At 40.4% G+C, this 20,867-nt stretch overlaps 2 protein-coding genes across 3 annotated transcripts in view; one reads left to right on the top strand and one right to left on the bottom strand.

Moving 5' to 3' along the window:
• FILIP1L (filamin A interacting protein 1 like) overlaps positions 1-7,704 on the top strand; it is a 114,006-nt gene extending 106,302 nt beyond the window's left edge. The window contains exon 5 of the mRNA XM_052642216.1: positions 7,355-7,704. Within this exon, the coding sequence (XP_052498176.1) occupies positions 7,355-7,534 (180 nt within the window). The 3' untranslated portion in view covers positions 7,535-7,704. The remainder of the gene's footprint in view (positions 1-7,354) is intronic.
• The window catches only part of CMSS1 (cms1 ribosomal small subunit homolog), a 399,921-nt gene extending 380,709 nt beyond the window's left edge, over positions 1-19,212 (bottom strand). For both annotated transcript variants that reach the window (XM_052642246.1, XM_052642250.1), the window contains exon 1: positions 19,026-19,212. In XM_052642246.1, coding sequence (XP_052498206.1) covers positions 19,026-19,089 — 64 coding nt within the window. In that variant the 5' untranslated portion in view covers positions 19,090-19,212. The remainder of the gene's footprint in view (positions 1-19,025) is intronic.
• Positions 19,213-20,867: the final 1,655 nt, after the last annotated feature.

The following is a 20,867-nucleotide window of genomic DNA, read 5'->3' as shown; positions in this document are numbered from 1 at the left end:
GTCGGTTGCCATTTCCTTCTACAGTGCACGCATGCATGCTAAGTCGCTTCAGTCTCTGTGCGACCCTATGGACAGCAGCCCACCAGGCTCCTCTGACCACGGGATTCTCTATGCAAGAATACTGGAGTGGATTGCCATTTCCTTCTCCAATGCATGAAAGTGAAAAGTGAAAGTGAAGTCACTCAGTCGTGTTCAACTCATAGCGATGCCATGGACTGCAGCCCACCAGGCTCCTCCATCCATGGGATTTTCCAGGTCAGAGTACTGGAGTGGGGTGCCATTGCCTTCTCCTTATCTGTGCTGGTACACCCCAAAACCAGACTTCAGAACAGATGCTGCTGTAAAATAGTTAAACTATTGGATTTAACCCCACACCTCTAATACAACCTTCACTTGTGTTGCTGGTGATCTTTCTACAACCCGGTCCTGACCATGGCAACTCTCCAGTCCCTCGCCTCAAAACCACACGTATTTAGCACTTACATTACTGAGTGGCCCAAATCCAGACTTTCAGTCAGGCCTCCACCTGTCACCTCCTCTCCCTTTGAAACTCTGGACGTAACGGGCGCCCTCAGCAGGACGTTGCACTGGCCATCTCCTCACGCACCACAGGCCTTCTAGCGCCAGGCCTTCGCTCATGCTGCTCCTTGGACAATAATGCTCTTCTCTCTTTGTTCCTTTACTGAAATCTTACTCCTACCTCAAGTGTCAATTCCTCCAGAAAATTCTTTATTTTTCTCAATCTTCCTGAGTTTCCAAATCATTTCTGTTTGTACTTTTATTATAGCACTTAATTTTGCCTCATTCTAGTCTTTTGTCACCCCTCTTACACTATAATCCTATAATCTCTTGAGTAAGAATAAGCTGTCATTTATTTTTTGAAACTCTCATATTAATGTTTCTCAAAATGATCGCATTTATCAGAAGTACCAAGACCTCCACAGATTTCCACATCCTCAGACCTGTGAAATCCAGTGCAAGAATCTGCATCTTAACAAGCTGCCTGGCTCATTCTTGGGTTTATAAACGTTAAGAACCACTGGACTACATTATCCAGGACTTAAATACTGCTGGTAATAGGAGCTCAGCAAAAGTGCACAGGTCTAACAACACACCTGGGGGCCACAGTTGACTTGCACTTGTTTTCATAGAATCACTGAATGTCAGGGTCAAAAGACTTTATAGATGGTATAAATGCTTCATTTTTGAACAATTAAAAGACAGGACAGAATATGTTTTCAAATAAACTCTAAAAAAGAAAGACAATGAATAGACTAAGTAGGATGAGGGCAGAAAAGGATGTGTGAAGGTTTTCTGGGCCAGGGGTGGTTAGAAACACAGCCCAATACCTGGCACTGCCTGGTCAGCTGCTGCAACTGCTATGCTTAGCAATATGTTTCCAAGAATTAACTGGAGAGATGGGAGAGCAAGAGATAAAGCAGAAAAACAAGAAATGTAAAATAACCAAAGAAGACAAGTTATCGTTATGATCAAGAAATGAGTACCGTAAGAACAGAAAGAAAGAAAAAGTACAAGTAAAAAAGAAAAGAAAAAAAGAAAAAAGTAAAGATAATAATGTTGACATTAGTAACAACTAGCACTTTGGATGCGCCAGGGACTTTCCTACACAGTATCTCTACCCGCTAAGGAACTTGCAAGTAGGCAGTCTAATCCTAAGGGTTACAAGATGAGGAAACTAAGGTCGGCCACAGGCTGACTGGCTTGATCAAGAACACAGAGATAGTGGTGCCAGAACCAGAATCGAGACCCACGCAGGTCTACCGGGCTCCACACCCAGTGCTCTAGTCACTAACCCCGGGCTGTTGTAAAATATAAGCTGGAGAATGATTTTTAAAAGTTATGTGGGTGTATGTAAGGGAAGGAGAAAGACGGGAGTGGGTACCAAAATAGAAGAAAAAGAAAAAAGCTGAGCTGAAAAACCTGACAGATGAATAAAAAGAAAGGGGATAAACAAAACAGTTCAAGGTTAGTATATTTGAACATTCTGTTTCTAAATGGGATGCTATGTGTCTGAACACAAAAATGGAAGTAACTAGGTTAGGAAGGATTTTTGAAAACTGTACTTCAATGCTTATTCTTGGACTACCCATGGTGTAATTACCACAGAAAGATTGGGAGGTGACTAGGTACAACCACAAACCATGTTACATTATAAAATGAAGGCATCAATTTCCTCTAGCCTTCACCTCAGAAACTGGACAACTCTTAAATATAAATCACAGCACTGCAGTTCTATTTAAAACCAAACGTTCTCTCACAAGACATTAGTGGGAATGAGCTAATGAAACTACAGAGTTTCCTTTTGAAGGACCGTTTGCCATATAAAACTAAAATTTTAGTGACAAAGTTTTATTGTATAATGAGGAAGTTCTGAGAAAATCAAGAGAAAAACGCCAAAGCAGCATATGAAATTCTGGGCTATCTGCCAGATTCCTTATCTGCTGTTTCCTTTAAAAAAAAAAAAAAAATTAGCAGTGATTTACCAAACAATACAAAAGACAAAAGGCAATAATATTCCAAAGACATTTTTTCTCATTTTAGCATTTCCTTCTTTTCATCACCATATCCATCATCATTACTTATGTACTTTCCCATAAACAGAGATAAAAACAAAAATACAAAACACTGTCATTCTGATAACACCAGGGCCTTGACCAAAGCATTCCATAGCTGGGTCCCTAAGCGAGTCAGGCAGCCCTGACTCCGCCCCTCCCTTGCCTCCCCCAGTGACCACAGATGAAAACCACTCAAGGTCTCTGGAAGTCCTGAGCCTTTCAACCTCTAGAGTTAAAGGTGTAGTGAGGGCCCTGCAGTCCCTGGAGTCAAGAACACTCCTGAGGGAACACAGCTTTCTTACACAATATGTTGCCAATACATCTCCAAAAAGTTCAAAGTACTTACACAATTAATTTCATTTAGAGAAAAGGAAACATCCTGATTCCAGCTGTGTAACTAGGATCTGATAGTTTCCTCATACAAGGAAACTAATTTTGTTCCGGTGTTTGCCCTCCAGTATAGTGTGAAGGAGGACAAGGATCAAGTAGAAATCGGATTGCAGAACTGAGATTTTGAATAAAACATTTTCCCTTTCAGTACTTCTTTTGGTCATTAAGGCTCACTGCTATCTAATGACTTGCTGTAATCATAATCATATAGATATCTCAGTTTCTTTTAAGAACCTACAGGCTAAGCAAGCTAACATTTTAAAAACTTAACGAATTCTCCTTTTCTTTCTGTTACCTAAATATAAGTGAGGCCTCTGCCTCACTGAACTCAGCATCTTTTAAACTTGTAATCCATTCCAAACCCCAATCTCCATGTTAAACTGAGTTAAACATTAAAAAAAAAAAAAAAAAAACCCACAAACTTTTCTTCTATGAATGAGCTTTCCAACTTGCTTAATCTCCTCCAAGACATCTGCTTTCTGATGAAACCCAGGAACCTCCAATTCTTAATCACTGTGTGGTCTTAAAAGAGCCATATGCATCGATTCCTCCTTCAATATGCTCTCCAAATTCGGATAAAGCTTTCTTGGAGCTATTTGACATAGTGTTCTATAAAAATGATCCAAGAGATGACACATTTTAAAGCTCTCTACCTCATTTACTGAAACATGTCCAAGTATAAAATTCATACAAACAAAAAAAACATAACTTTTTTCTTTAAGATTTGGGAATGAAATTGAGAGTTGTCCTAATAATATAACTGGCCTCTGCTGCCATCTAAAGGTAAAAACTATGAAGTGAGATCAAGAGTTATCAAGAAAACCAAAATTAACTTGCAGAATCAATGGTGTAGAAACAATGGGAACCCAGTAACTTTCAGGCAGCTGACCCTACCAATGACTATTCCAAGCCATGTTGTCTTTACAAACACATATCAGTATAGCTCACCAGAAACAAGACCCATAAATACTGTCTTCAATACCAATTAGTTTATTGGACAGATTTCAGTTCTGACTAACCTGTGGTGCTCATTCCACATTCCTAGACAATCTGAGTCGGGAGATTTTGAGATGGGATCTGGGCATCTGCAGTGCTTTAAAAGCCCCACAGGTGGTTCTGATGAGCATCTAGGACCACTGGGCCACGAAACACTGGCTTCTACAGTACTAAACCTCCCACACCCAAGCAGACAAGAGTTCTAGGTAGAAAGAAACCTTAAAGCTTATTATCTAAATGAGATTCAACTATGGCAGTGTTTATCAAAGTATGTCAGGCTGACCACCCTGCATCAGATAAATCACCTTGAGAGTTTATTTAAAATGCAGATTCCTGGGTGTATCCATAGACATTTAAATGAACTAGTTTCCAGAGGTAAGGCTCAAGAATCCACAATTTAAGTAGAATCCCAACACAGATTTTTGTACACTAAACAGGACAACCGATCTAATTCTTGACAAAGGTAAAGGACATCACTGAAACCTATTTTGTAGAGGCTATTATTAATGCTGTGGTTATAAGGTCAGCTGACTTACTCATGGTTTGCACAATATGTTGATGTTCACAGAACTGTCCTGATCTCTTCAGTATTTATTTCCTTTTTATCCTTTAATATAACTTAGTGTGTGTTTTTTTTTAATTATATACTTAATTACAGAAAATGTAGTGTATAGAGAAGATATAAGAAAAATGGAAAACACTATAACTCCACTAACCAGAGTTAACCACTGATTTGTTGTTGTTCCATCACTAAGTTGTGTCTCACTCTTTGCGACCCCAGGGACTGAAGCTTGCCAGGCTTTCCTGTCCTTCCCTATCTCCTGGAGTTTGCTCAGACTAATGTCCATTGAGTCTGTGATGCCATCCAACCATCTCATCCTGTGTCGTCCCCTTCTCCTATTGCCCTCAATTTTCCCCAGCATCAGTGTCTTTTTCCAATGAGTTGGCTCTTCGCATCAGGTGGCCAAAGTACTGGAGCTTCAGCTTCAGCCATCAGTCCTCCCAGTGAATATTCAGGGTTGATTTCCTTCAGGATTGGCTGGTTTGATCTCCCCACTGGTGTATTTTCTCCTAGTATTTTCTCTTCAAATATACACAGTTAAAGCATGTATACAGTTTTAAATCCTGCTTTTAACATTTCCAGTAAACAGTTTTCTATATCTTCAAAAGCATCATTATTTAAAGACAGCATAATATTTTCATGTGATTACAGTGTAATTCATTTACTCTATACTGATTATTACAGCCTTAAACTATGTCCATTTTTCATTGTTATAAATAATGTTAAAACAAAGAGCCTTGCCTGCATTTGTGATTATTTCCTGGCAGGAGAATGGTATCAGAGTATCAATATTTCATTTGCTATGCTTGCTATGCTGTGCTTAGTCTCTCAGTCATGTCCAATTCTTTGTGACCCCATGAACTGTAGCCCACCAGGCTCCTCTGTCCATGGGGATTCTGCAGGCAAGAATACTGGAGTGGGTTGCCGTGTTTAGGATTAAGTATTAAAAAAAAATGTGCAGTAAGAACACTAAAGCCTAACAACTCTCCTAGTGCCTAGGCATAGAGAAGGCTGTACCAAAAGAAAGCATATTCCTCATATAGTTTATATTTTATTGAAGGATTCATATTTTATAGCCAAGTCTGTGTAGTATTTATTTGAAAACCTAAATGTGGTTGCTATTAATAGTTAGGGGGCACTTAAAATAAGTGAATGTTTACATAAAGAGACTATGGGACTTTACTGTACTTTTATCAGTATAATACAAATGTGTAAACAGATTTCTACAGAATAAAAAACAACACAAAAAGGGTTTCTGTAAGAACACTATTTGAAATCTATGATGAAAATGACAATGCATTTTTAAAAAATTTCTATTTTTCAAGTCAGAGCAACAAAATGGGGGAAGTTGTCTTCATCATCGTCATCCCTGTGGGTTATAATGGGAGAATTACAGTTACCTGAGACCTTTTTCCCATCTCTTTACCAACACGTATTAATCCAGAATATTCTTCCTAAGTAAATAAGAGTATATTTCTAAGCAAATATGAACTAAATCAAGCCTTTACTCTTTGACACTCCACAACCTGCTTTCCCAGTCAAGATCATTCAACCTGTGACTCCTCTCTCACCCTTCATATGCTGTGGACAAATATTAGTTCAATTGTACCTCCACAATATGCCTTCCCTCAGCCTAAGTCCTTATTATTCCCCTAGCACCACCCATCCACCCCCCCCACCCCCCGCCCCCCACACACAGAGTCTATAGAATCAGGTACAATTTCCCCTATCTAGCCCTAGTCTACATTCCCATTCTGTTTCTCAAACACAACCTAATTTAAAGTCATTCCATTTCTCAACTGTATCCAATTCCTATCTCAAGAACATTGTCAAAGTATTCCTTTACTCTGGAATGCTCTCCCGTTCTGCTGTTAACAATCCTACTAGTCTTTGGAGTGAGTGAAGTTGCTCAGTCATGTCCAACTTCTTGCAACCCCATGGACTATAGCCTACCAGGCTCCTCTGTCCATGTAATTTTCCAGGCAAGAGTACTGGAGTGGGTTGCCATTTCCTTCTCCAGAGAATCTTCTCGACCCAAGGATCAAACCCAGCTCTCCAGCATTGGAGGCAGATGTTTTACCCTGTGAGCCATCAGGGAAGCCCCTAGTCTTTGGAGGCCCAAGACAAATGTTACTTTCTCAATGAAGCTCTCTTAGACCCCTCATTTGAAATTCACCTTTCTCTGGAAATCTCATTAAACTTTGAGATGAATTTGGGACACTTCTCTTGTTTATCTACCACTATAACATGATTGCTAAAAAGCAAGAAACATAACCTATTTATCTCTGTATCTAACATTATCTACACTTGAGGGTCTTGAACACAGCACACACTTAACTCATGTTGGTGAACTGTTTAACTGACGTTTTTTTCTTCAACATGACAATCCTTAATCTGATATGTCCCTGCTGCTGCTGCTGCTAAGTCATGTCAGTCGTGTCTGACCCTGTGCAACCGCAGAGACAGCAGCCCACCAGGCTCCCCCATCCCTGGGATTCTCCAGGCAAGAACACTGGAGGGGGTTGCCATTTCCTTCTTCAATGCATGAAAGTGAAAAGTGAAAGTGAAGTCACTCAGTCATGTCCAACTCCCAGCGACCCCATGGACTGCAGCCTTCCAGGCTCCTCCGTCCATGGGATTTGCCAGGCAAGAGTACTGGAGTGGGGTGCCACTGCCTTCTCCGGATATGTCCCTAGAACCTAGATATGTCCCTAGAACCTAGTGTTTTCAAAAAAGCCAAAATCTCCAATCTGACTCTATGTCCTGAACAATGTCTGCTTCTCTACCAACTGTACTATTAACTACCTTCTGTTTTTCTGTTTAATTCAAGATCAAGGAGGTATGCAAGCAGAGAATTCCAACACGGATCCCTAAACCAAAATCTACAGGCATCACTAAGCCTTCCCCTAAAGCTCCTCCAGGGCCTACAGATAAGACTGGCTGTGGGAAGCTACACATCATAAGGACTGTCACCTCTAACACTTTCCTCCACTTGGGAGGGAAAAGGTAAGTCATGCCAATGCAGGGCCTGGATACATTCACTGACAGAAATATCTCGGAACCTGGAGTTTTAAGCATGGAAGGACAAAGATAAAGGGCCACCTCTCCAGGAAATGGCGACGCAGCAGACAGACAGATGGTTCGTTCACAGGCTGCTGGGCCTGGTGAATGCCATCCTGAAGGAACAGCACAACTACCATTCTTTCACCTATGTATGCATATGCATACACATACAGATAAAATCATAGGCCCAGACACACACCCCAGATCCTCCCAACTCGCCATCCTGCTTGTAATGCAACCCAAAGCTGGACATTAGCCCAAAACAGGACTGGATTTGTTGGAATACTTTGAAAATTTTCTGGCGAACCCGGAAGTAATTCTTCATTCCACAGAACTTTGCTAAGAATATGTGGTAGCAAGAATTCCTACTCTGCTTCAAGAAAGTCAGATTAAAAATGGCAGGTTGGTTAAAATCATACTTTAAGGTCTAAAAATATGACTTCTTTTGACCAGGATGGGGGTGGGGAAAAAAAAAAAAGTGGTTCTTCTTAGTTACAAGAAGGAAAGGAACAACAAAAATGAGTAACAGCCAAACACGTCCTTTTTGTGGCCTACCTGGTAACTGCTGGGGTAGTGTGTACACTCGGCTGCAGGCACTTAATCTTCTGTCCTTTTCCTAGTAAGTTGCGCCTCCTGTATATACCAGGCCACGGAATCTCACTGCTAGGCTTGTAAAGCAAACCATTTTAGATTGATATCTGCACTTTCTATAGTAATCAGGACACCTGAGAGTCAAAGGTCACCAATACTGAGATCTTTTAGGGAGATATGAATCACTGTCTTGGACGTTTAAAAAAAAAAATTTATCATCTCATATGACATTTTTTAAATTACATCTGAATCAACACTATAGAAAAAGCACTTGATTCAACAAAAGCCTGTGATCAGGAGACTCAAGTTCCAATTCAAAATTTTCACTCATTTGACACAGAGCTTGGCATTCATTAGCCTAGGCCCTGAGTTTCCAGGCAAAAACAGAAAAGCTAAATAATTCCCCTGGTTCCTTAAGTTCTGATCATCCATGACTACGTCCAACTACAGAATACTGAATTCAACCAATCATCTACAAGGCAGAGCTCAGGTTCCTGGCAGTAAACTAGTAATTTTCTTCACACTAAAAACTAGGGAAATCTAGAGAAAGAATCTAGAAAGCATCTAGAGAAAGGTGTGTCTGTAATTTAGTGTGGGCAGAGTAACACAATGATGTTTTAAGACAAATGTATTTTTGACATGGGACACAGTTACATCTCACAAAGCTTCAGTCAGAAAAAAAAAGAAAAATTCTAGAAGAGTATGACCCAAGGTTTTCTGTACTTTGGCACCAAGAACTGGAGGCATGATCCTGGAAGAAATCCTCCTGGTTAAGGACAGTGCTTCAGCTCACTGTCCTGGGATGCAGTCAGCAGAGCAGGAGCAAAGGAACTGCCATTTCCACATTCATACAGCCAAGCCCACTCCAGTGCACTGATGTCACTATACAAATGCCCCTGGGGCCCACTTCAATTTCAGGGAATTGGAGATGGGGCTGAAAACCTGGGCAGCACTGAGCTATGCAAGTCAAAAAGAGGGATGACATGCAGCAGTCAGCAGGCAAGTGTATAAGGGGAAGGTAGGGGGGTTAATTGGATTAAAAACACCAAGTGGAAAAGTCTAAGCTAAAGGAAAGCAGTAAGAGAACAATGGAAGGAATGGGTTACAAAAGATGATAACCCACTGACGTGACAATAATACGAGACAGTTCAGAAGGAAGTACAGGGCAGTAACAGGTAGATGGTGAAGTGGGAAAAAGTGGAGGGTGCTTATGACTGTGCCTGATATTAGCAGGTAATATTCAGCAAACAGAGAATGAGTGAATGAGGGACAGAAAAGCCATTCAGTTAAGAATTAAGTGAGAAAATGTACTAAAGAGATGGCAATGGTACATGACAGGGTCAGGAAAAGCGGTTATGCTGCATAACATTCAATATTGATAATTATGCTAATACAAAGAGGAAACACTGAACCTCGTAGGGTGGAACCCAAACAGACTGGAAAGAAGCATGAAACAAAACAGGAAAAACAAGCACCAACAGTACTCACAGAAAAACAGAACACCCTGGGAATATTTTACCTTGAAGATGAGCAAGCAAGCAGCAGAAATCCATCTTTAAATGGATTTTATTTTCTTGGGCTCCAAAATCACTGCGGACAGTTACTGCAGCCATGAAATTAAAAGATACTTGCTCCCTAGAAGAAAAGCTGTAACAAACCTAGGCAGCAAATAAAAAAGCAGAGACATTGCTTTGCCAACAAAGGTCTGTATAGTCAAAGTTATGGTTTTTCCAGTAGTCATGTATGGATGTGAGAGTTATACCATAACGAAGGCTGAGCGCCAAAGAATTGGTCCTTTCGAGCTGCGGTGTTGGAAAAGACTCTTGAGAGTCCCTTGGACTTCAAGGAGATCAAACCAGTCAATCCTAAAGGGAATCAGTCCTGAATATTCACTGCAAGGACTGATGCCAAAACTAAAGCTCCAATACTTTGACCACTGATGCGAAGAACTGATTCACTGGAAAAGATCCTGATACTGTAGAAGACTGAAGGCAGGAGAAGGGGCCAACAGAGGACGAGATGGTTGGATGGCATTACTGACTCGATGGACATGAGTTTGAGCAAGCTCCGGAAGTTGGTGATGGACTGGGAAGCCTGGCGTGCTGCAGTCCATGGGGTCGAAAACAGTTGGACACGACTGAGTGACCGAACTGAACTGAATACTATTTAGACAGGTCTTTAAAATAACAAAATCTATTCTAACAAAAGGATTACCAGCCAAAAACTATACTTCTTATTTTAAAGCAATATGTAATACGGTAAAAATGCATGAACAACTTACACCCAGGGTAAATTCAACAAAATGGTGTTTGACCTGTAACACAACCAAAATATAAAGAATTCTGCCTCCTGAGCATAATCCTGTTTCTGCAGAAATATGCTCCTTCTAAAAATAAAAATAAAAGAAGCTATCCTAATAATTTTAGAGTGCTTTTATTAGGTTAAATTTTTTGAAAACAGATAAAAATACAAGTGAACAAAGATACATTCAAATTGTGAAAAAAAAAGTTTAATAACCTGATATTTGTATGCTGGAGTCTTTCCTCGGCTCTTCATTTAACTTCAATGATTTCTGAACTGATCTTGTAACTTTTTAGAATCAAGTGTCTGATTTTAACAGGAAAATGACTGATCTAATACATGACCAGTAATTATGGGCTAAGTAATGGAGGATCTGATGTGATGTGGAATTCTCTTTGGGACGTGTTTCAAGTGATATGTGTCATAACACTGGGGGTCTGACACTGAGTCTGAGGCAGGGATCTGCAGCCCACAGGCCAAATTCATCCCACTGTCTTTCTGTATGTTCTGCAAGTTAAGGATAGTTTTTATATTTTTAAATAGGAAAAAACATCAAGAAGAATATTTTGTGAGATGTGAAAATTACATGAAATTCAGATTTTGTTGTCTATGGATAACATTCTATTGGAACACAGCCATGTTCATTTGTTTACATATGTATTATATGATCATTTTTATACTACAATAGCAGAGTTGAGTAGCTGTGACACTGACTGGCCAAACACAGCTTAAACTATTTACTATCTGGCCTTTTACAAAAGCAGTTTCCTTACTGCTGTTCTAGTGTGATCTAGACTAATAAGGAACTCAACAACTTAAGAAGAGCTTAATCAACTAATTGGTAAAAGCAATGCTAGCAATTTAAGAATGTGATTAAAAATTCCATAAAAGCTGATGAAAATGAAAAAACTACGTTTCAAGCTTGCTTGTGATCTCTTTTGTAAAATATATACTTCTACATATGCACTAAAGTGTTCAATTAAAGAACATCAGATAAGAACAGGTCAAAGGATTTATATCACAAAATAACGTAATGTGCTACTGCTGAATCTGAGTGGGGAAATAAACTATTTCTAGGCCTTCTAAATTTCTGGTATTTTCTAAGACAGCAGAACTACTATACATGTTATTTACAGAAAGATGTGTAAATCTGCACCTTTAAACATTCATAATTGTTGTCAAGAACCACTTCTTTAGGGATTCCCAGGTGGAGCAGTGGTAAAGAATTCACCTGCCAATTCAGGAGATGCAAGAGGCATGGGTTCGATCCTGGGTCGGGAAGATCCCCTGGAGAAGGGAATGGCAACCCACTCTGTGGTATCCTTGCCTGGAAAATTCCATGGACAGAAGAGCCTGGCGAGCTACAGTCCATGGGGTCTCAGTCAGACATGACTGAGCATGCATGCACACCTACACATACCGCTTGTTCAATCATTTACAAGAATCATAGAAATTGTGTAAGAAAAGTAAAACTTGGTCCATTAGTTAAAATCTTCAAGTACAGAACAAAAATGTTGTATGCTCTCTCCTCTTTCTTTTTAAAATTTATCCTACCCCTGTTTTCTGCCCTTAAACATCTGTCTTAAAATAATATTACTTGCATTTTGATTGAACCATATCAATGTGTAAATCTCATAAGGTAAACAGATTATGTTTTTTCCTCTAACTCCATTGTAATTTCTAAAAGAGGGCCAAGCATGAGGGCTCAATAAATGATTTTGGAAACAACATGCTCTGAAATTGATCCTCTGATGTATGTTATCAACATCAACTGTAAATAGTCCAAGTCTGAATTTTACATGCAGAGACAATGCTTTACAACATCTACCATGCCTGGATGCCTATAGGTAAAATTAATGCTATAAGGCCTAACTTTGATGTTAAAAAAGCCAAAAAACACAAAAACTTAAGCTATTTATGCTTAAAAAAATCCAAGGTGTGCCCCAACTTCTCTACTTCCAGAAGGAACTTAGCATAAAGCAATGTGATCTTTTTAAGTAATATTACAACATTACAATATTTTTAAGTAATATTACAACAAAATATTTATAATGCTTACTTCAGCAATTTCAAACAAAATGAACAATCACAAAGATTTCAGGTGATAAAAGCCATCATCACTGGGAATTACCAGCTCATTTACAAAGCAAAAGTCTTCTGTCCTTTCAAATACAGAATTTCAAAACATAAGTTAAAAACTAAACCCAAATGTGGTTAGAATGAAACAGTAGTAGACACAGTTGTAAAACATGGACTTCTAACACATTTTCAGAAAGAGAAAAGCAACATCTGCCAAGTTTAACAAAAGCCTGAGCAAGATGTTAACACTTCCAGTGGACCAAGTTTCTTCAGATGTAGAAATCCTATGTTAAAGTCTCCAAGATGTGGCTGGGAAATACTAACAGTTAATTTCTTAATGAACAAATTCTTAATGAGTGTCTTCTAAGTAGCCCTGAGGATACAGCAAAGAACAAGATAAACAAATCTCTGCTCACATGGTACTTATGTACTAGTGTGGGGAGACTGCAATAATTTAATAAGGAAAATAATAGCTGGTGACCAATGCTCTGATGAGAATTACTATAACATGATAATGTAAGTGGATAGCTACTCTAGACTGACTGAACAGGAAGGGCTTCCTATTTAGTATGTTTGAACTTTGGTCTTAATGTCAAGAAAAGGCCAACCATTCAAAATTCATTAGCTACTGCAAATGGGTAAGACAGAATGAGCTTGGTCAGTTGCGGCCCATTAAGAAGGCTGGTGTGGCTGGTACAGTATAACCTACAGGAGAGTAAGTAGGTTCCAGCAGATAGCAACCATGGCAAGCAATCCAGGGGGGAAGCCACTGACAGGTTTAAGCAGGAATGTGATGTGACTGACCACTACAGCTGCGGAGTGAAGAAGAGAGGGACAAGATGGAAACTGGGAGTCCTGTTAGTTTACTGCAGAGGTTTAGGCAAGGGAGGACGACAGCACATATTCGGATGATGTAAACAAACAAGCAAAAAAATAATAATAAAAGGAAAAATAAATTCAGGATGTGTTTTGGAGACAGAGACAAGACTGGATAGATCAGATGTAACAGGTGAAAAAAGTAAATGAATACATCAGAATATTCCTAGGCCTTTGCGAAATTGGTTAATTGGTGATTGAATTTACTGAGATAGGGAAGTCTGGAGAAAAAGCAGATTTGGGGAAAAATTCAGGAGTTGAGTCTCATTTATATTTAACATTTTCATCAAATAAGTAAAGTCTTCAAGAAGACAGCCAGGTATATGAGCCTCGTGTTCTAGGGCCAAGTATGAGTGTCTGAGAAGACACTGCTCTGAAAAGTCCAATGGTGCAACCGGATTATTTGCATCTCACAGTAGTCAGTGTTCTTTAGAACAGTACACTTTGGGAGACTAAGAGTTAACAGACAATTTGACAACAACGAGTTACATAAACAAAAGGTTTATAAACTATTATTTTAGAGATGAAATTGTTATCATTGATAATTAAATAACTTTGAGAAATTTAAGTGCACAGACTGGCTTCCTGACTGCCTGTCTATGAATCTCCGCCTCTCCACTTACCAACTGAATAACAGTGGGCAAATCACTTAACTACCTCAATTTCCTCCTTAAAAAAAAAAAAAGGAGATAATAGTAACTATATCATGGTTATAGAATAATCTGTGAAGATTAAATGAGCCAGTACATGGAATGCAATCAAAACTGTATCTGGCAAAGAGTCACCACTCAACAAGTGCAAATCAGTATTGTTACCTGTGATCTCCCTGCACTGTACACAGAAATGTCTTCATACTTCAGTTTTCTAGTTAGATGCTGAGTAAGACATGGCATCAGTTCAGTTCCGTTCAGTCGCTCAGTCATGTCCGACTCTGCGACCCCATGAATCTCAGCACACCAGGCCTCCCTGTCCATCACCAACTCCTGGAGTTCACTCAGACTCACGTCCATCGAGTCCGTGATGCCATCCAGCCATCTCATCCTCGGTCGTCCCCTTCTCCTCCTGCCCCCAATCCCTCCCAGCATCAGAGTCTTTTCCAATGACTCAACTCTTCACATGAGGTGTCCAAAGTATTGGAGTTTCAGCTTTAGCATCATTCCTTCCAAAGAAATCCCAGGGCTGATCTCCTTCAGAATGGACTGGTTGGATCTCCTTGCAGTCATCAAAGGTTTAGAATAAGCCAGGGAAACATATGAAAAACCCGCCTCAAAAGAAGTGGAAGAGAAGAGTCCTGCAGTTTGCTAAAAATATTCTTTTTAAAAGTAAGTTATACATGTGCCAGTCATTCCTAAATCCATGTCTCCAGATGCAACCCTGGAGCTGCAGACTCATAAACCCAGCTGTCTACCGGACTCTTGACTTGATAATTTAGTGAGCATATTATCGGAATAAAAAGGGAAAACAATCAGTGTTCTCTTCAGTTTGTGAATGACTGACTGCTTCCAACAGCAAGAATTCTCTGCTCTGCTCCGTAAGTCACAAAAACCGTAATGTGAGTAACATTCAGCTTCACACTGAGAAAGTGCCCAGTTTGGTGAACTGCACCTGGTCACTTTAGCACTAATGTTTTGGAATCATGATTCTAATGCGTGTACTGTTTACTGTATGTATTGCAGTAATTATGTGTTATGTAGTATTACGTGTAGTTGTTTAGTCACTAAGTCATGTCCCACTCTTTGCAACCCCAGGGACTATAGCATGCAAGTCAATAATTTCTTAAGGTAGGCAAGGAATAAAGCAGAGAATAAGGAAATAAGTGAAATGAAGTGAAATGAAATATTAGAAATCACTAAAGGATTCCTAGGTTCTGTTGCCTGAGGCAGATTGGGCAGCACATACCTCAGCAGAGGCAACTCTCAGTTGCCTTGTCCTGGGCCATGACTCCAATCCCCACCAATGATGATGCCAACAGGGTAACCAGACATCTCAAGTAGACAGTCCCAGCAAAATTCTAAGAGCACGGCTTTCCACTCTCAAAAAGTGTCTAGACTGGATGAGAAATTGTATGTCTACTTGTGTACCTTATCACCAAAAGTCCTGTAGCATGCATTCACTCATTCAGCTAATATCTACTAAACATCTACCAAGTGCCAGGTCCCATGTTGGCTTCCAGTACAATTCAGGATTCTAGCACAGGCATACCTTGGAGTTTCAGTTGAGTTCCAGGCCACCACAATAAAGTGAGTATCACAATAAAGAAAGTCACATGAATTTTTTGGTTTCCCAATGTGTATAAAAGTTACATTTCACTATTCATACTCTATTAAGTGTGCAATAGCATTACATATAAAAAGAGTACATACCTTAAGTAAAAAATAATTTATTGCCAAAAAAGGCTAACCAACACAGGGTCAATGCAAACCTTCAATTCTTTAAAAAAAAAAATGTAGTATCTGTGAAGCACAATAAAGTTAAGTGCAAAAAAAAAAAAGAATGACTCTAGAGAAAAAAAAGGTTATGAAAAGACAAACTGCTGCTGCTGCTAAGTCACTTCAGTCGTGTCCGACTCTGTGCGACCCCATAGATGGCAGCCTACCAGGCTCCCCCGTCCCTGGGATTCTCCAGGCAAGAACACTGGAGTGGGTTGTCATTTCCTTCTCCAATGCATGAAGGTGAAAAGTGAAAGGGAAGTCGCTCAGTCGTGTCCAACTCTTCACGACCCCGTGGACTGCAGCCTACCAGGCTCCTCCGTCCATGGGATTTTCCAGGCAAGAGTATTGGAGTAGGGTGCCATTGCTTTCTCCATGAAAAGCTAAAAGATGTATGCAAAAAAAAGGTCATATGTAGATCAAGACCTTTAGTAATGAACTCTGAATTACAAAGCACATCCAAGAAGTCATGAAAACAGCAAAAACAGTTCATTCATTTGACAACAGATAGCTGGATGAGTATTATATGCAGTATGTATCAGGATTTGGGCATCCATGTGTATATATAGCTTCCTCTTAGAAAATGTACATAAGAATTCATAACCATGAATGTTAGGCTTTTGTGGTAGATAAATGTAGACTTTTGAATAAATGACTAAATGTTCCATCACCTTGCCACCATAAGCATGAACTGGGAACAGTGGATTTCCAAGGAAAGATGTTTACTTTCATAGGCAAGTAGCATAACACATCAGTTTTAAAAAGAACTCGCCTGCCAATGCAGGAGACGCGTGTTCGATTCCTGGGTTGGGGAGATTCCCTGGAGTAGGAAAGGACAACCTGCTCCAGTATTCTTGGCTGGAAAATTCCATGGACAGAGGAGCCTGGTGGGCTACAGTCCACGAAGTCCCCAAGAGCTGGACACGACTGAGCATACACACACAGTGCAACACATACAGGAATAAAGGCATTTTACAACTACCTTCTCTTTCTGTGACTTAAGGCACTATTTCTCTTTTAACTTTCAAAACAAAATATAATTCACACATTTCAGACTGATGTTTCTCTATTAACACTCGTAGGATTAGGAAACTTGGACTGGTGCAACTGTGATTTCTTCTGAATCAGAAACATTATTCAGATTAGTCAGACAAATCACCAGTAACTAATCAACCAAGCAGATCTCAAGGAAGCACATACACTTACCTATCTTCAAAGCAGGTAACAAAGCAAAGGCCTCTGATAAGTTTAATGTTGGCAATTTTCAAAGCCCAGACTTACAGTTAGAAAGAACCTAAAAAGTAGGGTGATCCTGGAGACTCCAACATACCTTGAGGGGAATCCTGGCAACTTAGATGAGAGAGGCTGTAGCACTTCACAGTTCTATCTAGGTTCAAAGTTTAAAACTCTTTGTTGGTAAAACCCTTAAAGAGGCAATCTCTAAGGATCCCTCACTTTACAGATTGTGACCCTGAGGACCAGAAAAGCCACACAGTAATGTGGGAAAAGTGTGATCTTAAAAGTCAGGTGCTCTTGACTAACCTCTTGCCAGATCTATCCCTTGTCTGTCATTTAAACATAAAGGTAACACTTACCTTTTAGGCATGTTATGAATATTAAATTAAAATGCTTACTTTTTAAGCATGTTATGAAGATTAAATGAATTCATATTTATGAAAACATCTGGCATACAGTAGATACTCAATATATGTTAATTTCCTTCTTTTCAAAGGGTGACTAACTTCAGAGACATATAGCTGGCAATGGGCAAGAAAAAGGACTAGAACCAAGAATTAAGATTCCCCTTTCCCACTCAAAAAGTGTTTACTTCTTAATTAGCCTTTATCCTTGAATCGTGCCATGAAATATAGTTTTTAACACCTCAGTTATGAAAGGCAGGGGTTATTAAACGTGAAATACCACAACCCGCAAAAAAAGGTATTTGTGCCTTCAAGCACATACATCTGCTAAAAACAAAGCGACAAAAAGGGTCAAGAAGTTTAATCAAGGAAGTATTATATTGTCAACCTTTGTAAAAATGCCATCTGCTCAGGTTGTACCTAAAGCCTGTCCTTCTGGAAACAATGCTGTAGTAAATAGAATTCTGTTGTTTTTAATGGCTATTTCTCAACTGATATTTCAACATTAGTGTTTGTAGCAAATATGTATCAACTGTCAATTATGTGCAAGGCCCTGTGGACTCTACAGACATAATCAGGCTTTGGCTTTTTCTTCAAATAATCTTAGAATCTAGTAAAGAAGAGAGGCAGACCTTGAAGAATGATTTTTTTTAAAAAAATTGTATATTAAGACAGGGACTTGAAAAACTCAAGGCCAGCCTGTGGTTAGGAGTTACTTAATGTTTTATTTAATGCTATCTACTCAAGGATAAAATGTTCACTGCACTGGCAGTGGGTACACACAACGTAATAAACACTGTCCGAAATGTGTTAACTGAATTCTAGTCTTGTTTCTGACACCAACCAGCTTTGTGAACCTGTCATGTTATTTGATAGCTTTAGGTCTCATGTTCCTTAGCTGTCAAATGCGTGAGTCCAAGCGAATCTCCAAGTCTCAGGTTCTAAAAGTCCAAATTACATGATGATGATGATAATAATGACAGCAAGAAAAACTAAAGCTTATATTTACTGCGCGCATGTTATGTACCAGGCACTATGCTCAAGGGCATCATTTGCGTTATCTTCATTTAATCTTCACGACAATCTTACGAAATTGGCATCATTATCCTTATTTTACGGATGAGGAAAAGGAGGCGAAACAGTATTAAAGGGCTGTAGGAACGACCTGAACAGAAGCAGTCTGAATCTAATCCAGGAGTTAACCCTTAATCGCTACGCTCAAACTCCCAGTCTCCGCATAAACTGTCTTATCCATTAAGAAAGAAGGAAAAACAGAAACCAGCTAGGGAAGGGATTCCTTCTGGCTACAGGGCAGATCTGAGTTACTGTCACACTTGTCTGTTTCACGTGTTAGTAGATCTCTTGCCCCACTTGCTCCGCAGCGCTCGCGCGCTTCCACAGAGGCGCGCACCACCGCGCGACAGACCGCGGCCACCGCCAGCGGCTGCGCCGGCCCGGGCTGAGGCTCACGGAAGGGCTGGGGGTGCGGGAGGCCCCGCAGGAGCGCGGGCAGAGTGGGTACCTGGGCTGCTGGCTGCTCCTGCCGGCTGGTTCTCCCACCACTCGTCTCCAAGGTCGTCTGCCATCTCCACGCGGGACTCGGCCGGGGCGGAACACCAGGAAAAGCAGGCGCTAGCCGGGATTCGCGCTGCCTCAGAGCCGGGTAGCGGGCGTTGCAGCACGCGGAGCCCTTACTCAGACACTGTCGCCTCCGCCCCGTGGCGATGACATCATAACATCGGCCCCGCCTCCCCGGCAGCCGTGTCCAGCTCGTCGCAGTTTCTACACCGGTGTGGACGAGCAGGGTCAGTTTGAAGACTTAAAATAAACCCCTACAAAAGCCAAAAGAAGAGAAGACACGTAAGCAAAAATAAAAGTGTATCAACTTTTTAAATGCTTATTTTAAAACTTTTTGTTTAGGTTTTATTTTTGCCGAATAGATATTGTCGAAAGTGCGAGACAGAATGCTAAGACAGTTTTTCTCCATTCAGTTTCAAAGGCTTTGGGTCGCGGGAGAAAACCGTAGCACGTGGATGTGTTTTCGTCTGTATGTTACAGCTTGGGAGTCAGTATTTTGCACTGTTTGCTTTTTTAAAAACGTGCACAAGTCATGACCATGAATTTTGGACCTTTGTGGTAGATGAGAGTATTGCTTTTTAAAAATATATATATACGATATGAGGGAAGAAAATGTTCACTGGTCCAAAAAGGATTGCCCACGGACAGACCCGAGAAATCAGGGTTTCAGAGTCGACTTCCCCTCATCCCCTTCGGTTTTGTGAAACAAGGGAAGAAGAAAGGAGCCAGTCGCTGCCCAAGTTCAGGTAAGAGACCTACAATGCTGGTCTCATGTCCTGGAGTGGCAGAGATGGCCGCTTGGGACCTTGTGCTGGGGCCAGCTGGAAAGTAAGTGTGGACGATACTTTTCAGGACAGACACTGAGGGGAAAGTCATACAAAATGCATTAAGTACACGCGGTGTGCCTGGCACTATGTTTTGAATACTGGTTTAAAGATGAGGAGGATATGGTCCCGCCTTCCAGATTTCACCAGCTTGAGAGGGAAACTACTGCACGTAAGAGTAAAGGTCTAAGCTAATGATGGGAATGCATTCTCAGAAAGGACCGGGACTCTCCATCTGATGAGGATGAATCAGAATCAGTTCAGTCACTCAGTCGTGTCCGACTCTTTGTGACCTCATGGACTGCAGCAGGGCAGGCTTCCCTGTCCATCACCAACTCCCAGAGCTTACTCAAACTCATGTCCTTAGAGCTGGTGATGCCATCCAACTCTTTCATCCTCTGACATCCCCTTCTCCTCCTGCTTTCAGTCTTTCCCAGCCAGCATTAGGGTCTTTTCCAGTGAGTCAGTTCTTTGAATCAGGTGGCCAAAGTATTGGAGTTTCAGCTTCAGCATCAGTCTTTCCAATGAATATTCAGAACTGATTTCCTTTAGGTTGGACTGGTTGGATCTTCTTGCTGTCCAAGGGACTCTCAAGAGTCTTCTCCAACACCACACTTTAAAAGCATCAATTATTTGGCTTTCTTTATGGTACAACTCTCACGTGCATACATGACTACTGGAAAAACCATAGCTTTGACTAGACAGAACTTTGTTGGCAAAGTAATGTCTCTGCATTTTAACATGCTGTCTAGGTTGGACATAGCTTTTCTTCCAAGGAGCAAGCATCTTTTAATTTCATGGCTGAAGTCACCATCTGTATTGATTTTGGACCCAAGAAAATAGAGCCTCTCCTTGTTTCCATTGTTACCTCATCTATTTGCCATGAAGTGTGGGACTGGATGCCATGATCTTCGTTTTCTGAATGTTGAATTTTAAGCCAACTTTTCCACTCTCCTCTTTAA

Source organism: Budorcas taxicolor, chromosome 1 (assembly GCF_023091745.1).
Source record: "Budorcas taxicolor isolate Tak-1 chromosome 1, Takin1.1, whole genome shotgun sequence".
NCBI lineage: Eukaryota > Metazoa > Chordata > Mammalia > Artiodactyla > Bovidae > Budorcas > Budorcas taxicolor.
The sequence above is the reverse complement of the archived record's forward strand: the minus strand, read 5'-3'. Positions and strand labels throughout refer to the sequence as shown.